The 6,299-nt window shown below is 29.8% G+C and overlaps 1 protein-coding gene across 1 annotated transcript; it reads right to left on the bottom strand.

The window, feature by feature from the left end:
• Positions 1-4,742: 4,742 nt before the first annotated feature.
• On the bottom strand, positions 4,743-5,910 carry LOC111368837. The gene is made up of 2 exons (XM_022990308.1): positions 5,546-5,910; positions 4,743-5,003 (listed from the first exon to the last, which is right to left on the bottom strand). The coding sequence occupies exons 1-2, from the start codon at positions 5,860-5,862 to the stop codon at positions 4,946-4,948; spliced, it is 375 nt and encodes a 124-aa protein (XP_022846076.1). The 5' UTR covers positions 5,863-5,910; the 3' UTR covers positions 4,743-4,945.
• Positions 5,911-6,299: the final 389 nt, after the last annotated feature.

The raw sequence follows: 6,299 nt of genomic DNA on the forward strand, positions 1-6,299 counted from the left end.
GAGGACCTAGAAACAATATATCGTAGTTCATTTTCTCTCTACGTGTAATTTAGGTGTAGACTTGTACACACTCGTTAGAGGCACGGATCGTGGCTTCAAGGAAAAATAGGGATACAACGATTGTATGTACTTCAAGCTGAAGTCCATATATGGACAATAACTTGGGTGTGAAAGAAACACAGTAAATGAAGTAGAAATTTTGGGTATGAAGATCAGTTGCCAAGATCAAGTAATTTCCAATAGGATGCGAAAAAAGTGTGTGCAAACTTCGGAAGTAGAAAATGCGTCATCAAATCCCTAAAAGCCCCGAATGAGAATGTGAGCAGCATCGATGGAAGTTTATCAAGCAAAGGCAACAATGAGTCACATGCGATACTAGGTTATGAAATTTGCTAGAAAGATCAGCATTTATAAGAAGCGATCAAGCAAGGTAAATTTGAATTTACTGATATCTTGAAGCATATATGTATGCCTTCGCACCCTTCACTTGGTAGTGTTGGTCAAATTTCTGTCATGGAGAAATAGACATGACGATAAAGATTAAGAAATATTTTTTGTTGTAATTTATGAATCTATGTGATGTGTCTCCAACCTTGTTGTGAAGGGAAGTGTGAAGCTATGACAGCCTGACATTGAGAAGCGGGAAGAGATGTAAGGTAATCTTCAATTCTGTACCAAAATTTGAGGTATGTTTTATAACATTCTGCACTGAATTGAAAATCATCTCTAATCTATTACACGAAATAACAGTATTTAATCATTTTCTTCATTTTTTTTATTCTTAAAATTTATTTATTTTAAAATCACATAAATTATTAAATAAATAATTACGTTAAATTAACTAAAATATTAAATTCATTAATAAATTTGAAAATATAGTACAATTAATAGAAATAACTCAACGAAGAAATATTTTAAATCATGTCATTAAAAAATAGTGCAGTATGTTTCGAATCCCCGATTGTAACGAACTAAATCTTGAAATTTGAAAGTAGTAAAAAACCAACAAATTATATGCATATATAAACTAAATAACAATTTAAGTGTTCACATCAAGAAAAAAAGAAGTAAAAAATCTCAAAGAAAGATTAACTAACATCGTTTAGAAGTTAAACATAAGTTGCATAACTAGTAAGAACTAGAAAACTCTTCAAATGTGATTAATTACAAAATTGAAACACTTTTCTTCCTTCGGATCCTCCACATTCTACGTAAATCCCACATCATTGACCATCCTTTAATCTGAAAATTTTGTCAACGTAGAAAGTGTGAATTTTAAGTTCAGTAGGATTAATATCACATGGTGCATCATTTTAGTCATAAAACATATATAAATATATACAAAGTGACGGGAAATAATTTAACATTCCACGTGAATGAATATCGACAAATTCATGATTTTCAAAAAATCCCTTGGGATCGTGAAAACCTGTTATAGCCATACATAAACTTCTTTGTTTACAACTTCAAAATTTCTAACACACATTACAAGCATATATATACATGATGAACAAAACTGGTAAATATTTAGCACCATCTACCTTTACTTTCTTGAAATATAAATGAACAAAATATGTAAAATCATTTTCTCTTTGCACACCCTTGCTATTCCTTTATGTTTAACTTAGGGTCCATTTGATTGCAAAGATAAAATTTGGGTGGAAAGAACACGAATTTCAGAAAATTGAATTGCCTAAAAATTGTTTTACTGAGGATTATTGTGTTTAATTGATAAAATTTTTCACGTAGAAAATGTTGAAATAAAAGTATTTTTTGGTGTTCTTTTGACTTTGTTTTACATGAAAATTGTAAATTAAAAGGATGGAATTTATTGGTATTAGAGATAGAATTTGTTTCAATTGGGAAAAAAAAGCCAAAAAAACCATCTATCTTTTGGCGTTCGTTTGACTTTGTTTTATATGAAAATTGCCAATTTAAGGGGATATCCTATTTTACAATTGCTCCTAGAATTTGTTTTAATTACCAAAAAAAAAAAAAAGAAGAAGAAGCCTGGAAGACCAATTCCCACCACTTTGGTAAGAATTGAAATTCAAGGAAACCAAAGAAAATGTTGATGGGGCAAGGGTGGGTGGAAAACCAATTCCATGGAAAAAATTGGCATCAAACATGGCAAAAGTGGGAAATGGAATTTAAATTCCATTTTCTGTGGAATTCCTAACCCTATCAAACAGACCCATAATATAAAAGATTTATTGAGAGAAAATTAAAGCAAATTTGGATTTGAAGAAATATATAATGAAAAAGTGATTTCCCTCTTCTTGTAATCTCTCTTTTTAGTGGAAAACTAATGAGAGAGTTATATTATTATTAACCTTGTTAAATTGAGCCTTTAGCTAGGAATTTAAAAAGTTTTAAACCCATAAAAAAATAATTCTTATAAACTATTCTATAAAATATTTAATAATGAAAACTAGAGGAAATGAATTATTCATATGATTTGTAACATATCTCTATGAATGCCCACTAATAAAATAATTATTCTATCAAATTAACTTGATATAATTGTTATTAATGTGCAAAATGATAAGCTTTTAACTCAAAAATAATTTTATAAAAATATTTTATAAACACATATGCATGCTGATTCGAACTTGGGTTTTCTATGTGAAATAGTAATATGCAAATGATCATTGTGACAACTCAATTATTTATTAAATTTTTGTAATCAAATTTATTTAAACTTAATATCTTAAATTTTTGGGATTTTGGATATTCATAACCTTAAATGGACCAAGCTTCCATAGCTCGTTTCTTAAATGGACTACATTAGTCAACTTAAGAATATAAAATTTTAGACCTTACACCGATATCGTGATCTTGAGAAGTTGAACTAATGTTGCAATTAAATTCTAGAATTTTTGTATATTCATCCTACAAATAATCAATTAATGCATTTTGAAGTGCAATGTGGTTGTTGTGATATTTTCCTCTTAGTTTAAAAATAATCATATTTGTTACATTTTAAAACTTTTTGAGTACTTTAATTTTAATTCATTCCTTAATTATCATTAATTACATTATTAAAATTTATTGCAAATGCACATAATAGTAGTAGCAGTAGCAGTAGCAGTAACAGCAGCAGTAATAGTAATAATAATAACAATAATAATAATAATTTATTCTATTACAAAAATGTATAACAAAAATGAACACAAATACCTATAACCAATTTTTTTTTTTTTTTTTTTGCAAAGCGAAAGAGAATGGCACATTTATATTTAACCATTTCGGGGCAAAATGTTGCAATAGGTTGGAGAAGATTTGCACCAAATATTTGATGCAATTTGGTGGATTATGATGAAATGGCACAACACTGGAAGTGCTCTAATAAGTTTTATAACATTTGGATAAGAGTAGAGAATCTCAATACTTTACTAAAACTTTTCTTCCTTCTTTTTTATTTTTATTTATTATTATTTTTTTAATAACTGAACAAACTACTATTCTCTTTTCTCAAAATGGCTAAACATGCTCTTGTGGGACATCACTGATGCACGAAATATATTTATGAAAATATTGCCTCAACATTAAAATTTCGCATGTCCTTAATGTTATGGGATCGTGGTCACATCTTTTTAGCATTTGTGATTGTGTAAGTAAGAAAAGCTTGATGTTATTATTCTAAACATATTAGAGCACGTTTGATTTGCCGTTTTCCAACTATTTTATGTTTTAGTTTTCGAAAATGCCCAAAACGTATTTGGTCCATCATTTTCGAAAACAACGAAAAATTTATAGCTGAAAATTCAAAACGAACTTTTTTTCCATTTTAAGTGTTTTCAATTAAAAAATTCAAAACGCGGAAAACACTCAATACACGTTTTTATATATATATACCCAAGGGATACTCAGCAGTACTCTTAAAATAAAATGTTGCAATTTGATACAATTTAGTGAAGCATAATAATTTTAAAACCCACAACATTTTTCAATTTCCATTATTATTATTTTTTTCGTAGATCAAAATTCGGAAGAACTGTTATTTTCTTGTTTACTGTCCAAGTGACAGCAAAATACATCCAGAAGGATGAATAACAAACTAGCTATTTTCTTTACAACGGTTCCTATTTTTGGTCTATAAATTTATTATTTTATTTTTGTAGCAAGAAAAATAGTAAGTTTACCAAATTTAGAATATATATTATCTGATAATATATTAGCACAAAATTATTATATGTTTTACTAAATAATCAATTTAATTGAATAAATGTTATAAAATAATTTCTAAAATTTATTATTTATTATTTTATTTTTGTAGTAAGAAAAAATAGTAAATTCACTAAGTTTAAAATATATATTATTTGGTATATTAGCATAAAATTATTATGTTTTACTAATTAATCAAATTAATTGAATAAATGTCATAAACAAATTTTAAAAATTTTAAACTAAACGCATTTTCTAGTTTTCTATTTTAAGAAACTGTATTTCAAAATGACAAACCAAACATGTTTTCTATAATTCGAAAATAATCCCTCAAAGCAAAAAACTAAAAATGAATTCAAAACTAAAAATGCAAATCAAACGCACTCTTATTCTATCTGTTTCTTGACAGCTGGAAAGGCTATGTAAGTCAAATTCTTAAAGGACCCAAAATGTCTTGACAATCTAAACAATATTTTGTTATGCAGACGAAATCCTTAAAAGACCCAAAATGTCTTGACAATCTAAACAATATTTTGTTATGCAGACGAAATCCTTAAAAGACCTGGAAAAATATTAAATTAGAACAAGATTTCTAAAGTTGCAAAGACAAAAATAATTCGGACAAAAATAAATCGTAAAGTGAATTTACAGAATTCACAGCTGCACAAATAATCATGGATGGAAAAATCTTGCATTAACGACAATATTTACTTTCGCTAAAATGTTAATTAGAAAAAAGGAAAAAGAAAAAGGGATGTCCAAGCCCTCCAAACCAAACTCAGATCATAAACGGTGTCGGCGAGAACGCGGAGAGGGCCATAAGATGGGACGTTTTCCTGCAAACACGTCGAATTTGATACTGTTAATGTACAAATACGACAATCAAAATATTTTATCACAATTCTCTTCTTTAATATATAAAAAAAAAAGAGGTTGAACCCCAATCTTGAGAGCCCCCACCGTCCCGCCTCTAGAACTTTGTGAAAGAGATAAATCGCGGGATGTGTCTCAGCAGGTCAGGGAATAAGAGCTGTTTGTACACTGCGCTTACAAGGAGTCTAATTCCATGTCTCAGGAATAGAACCTCACACTGCGATTGCCAGCAAGACGCGGGATAATCTCACTCCTATCCTTTACACCACTAGGCTATGCCCTGAAGCACAACTCTCTTCTTTAATCATATATAATTGAGAAATGCTATACATTCAGTTGTATTTACAGATTTGGTTGACGGAATGTTAGTTGGCAAGATTTCATTGAATTTTGAAAAAAAATAATAATAAAATAAAATAAAAAATTAAACCAATCAATTAAATTCAGTGCTTATAAATCCATCTGTGTACAAGTAAAATAATTGTATCAAATTTGGAATACGTACCAGTAGTTGTGAGGGTGACTTGGTGGTGGTACAACCTTAGTATTAGATTTAGGTTTGACTTCACGGGGTTGTTTATTATGATCAGATCTGACCGTCTGTTGGATTAGATTAGAAATTGGATGGTCTTCAGAAATTGCAAGAAGATTGGGTTTCCAATGCTTGGAGGGCTTGTTTTTCCTTACTCCACTTGTTGCATGTTCATGGCTGCAATTCCTTGGACAGTGCTCCTCCTCCCGCTGCCCACTAATGGTGATCTCCGCCGCCGGACTCACTATGGCTCCACCCCAACATAAAGCCAATTCGGTGAAGAACTTCATATCAAATGAATTTTCCTGGTTCTGTGACTGTATAACAGTTTCTACGATATATATATATAGGAGGGGGTTGGGTGGTTTTCTCCTTATCTGTGGTTTTGCTGAGCTGCTGTTTAGTACGTGGTTATTGCTTACCGGGTCAAATGGTTTTGAATATTGCAGCCGATGTCTTCAACTTTTACTCATTTTGCACTTATGTCCATAATCTTTATTTTTGGTAACACTATAATCTAACCTTTCGTTTATTAGCATCCTCTGTCTCCCGCTGAAGGATTCTGTCCAAAAAATTCATTAATAGGTCATGGGCATCTCACACGATCAATTAAACAAAGGGTATTGATGTCAAACGCAAAATCTTATTTATGTAATATGGTTAGGGAATTTATTTTAGGAAACATACTAGGGTGGGAATTAGGTTTCATTTTGTTCTCCATATATTT

Source organism: Olea europaea, chromosome 19 (genome assembly GCF_002742605.1).
Source record: "Olea europaea var. sylvestris chromosome 19, O_europaea_v1, whole genome shotgun sequence".
Lineage (NCBI taxonomy): Eukaryota > Viridiplantae > Streptophyta > Magnoliopsida > Lamiales > Oleaceae > Olea > Olea europaea.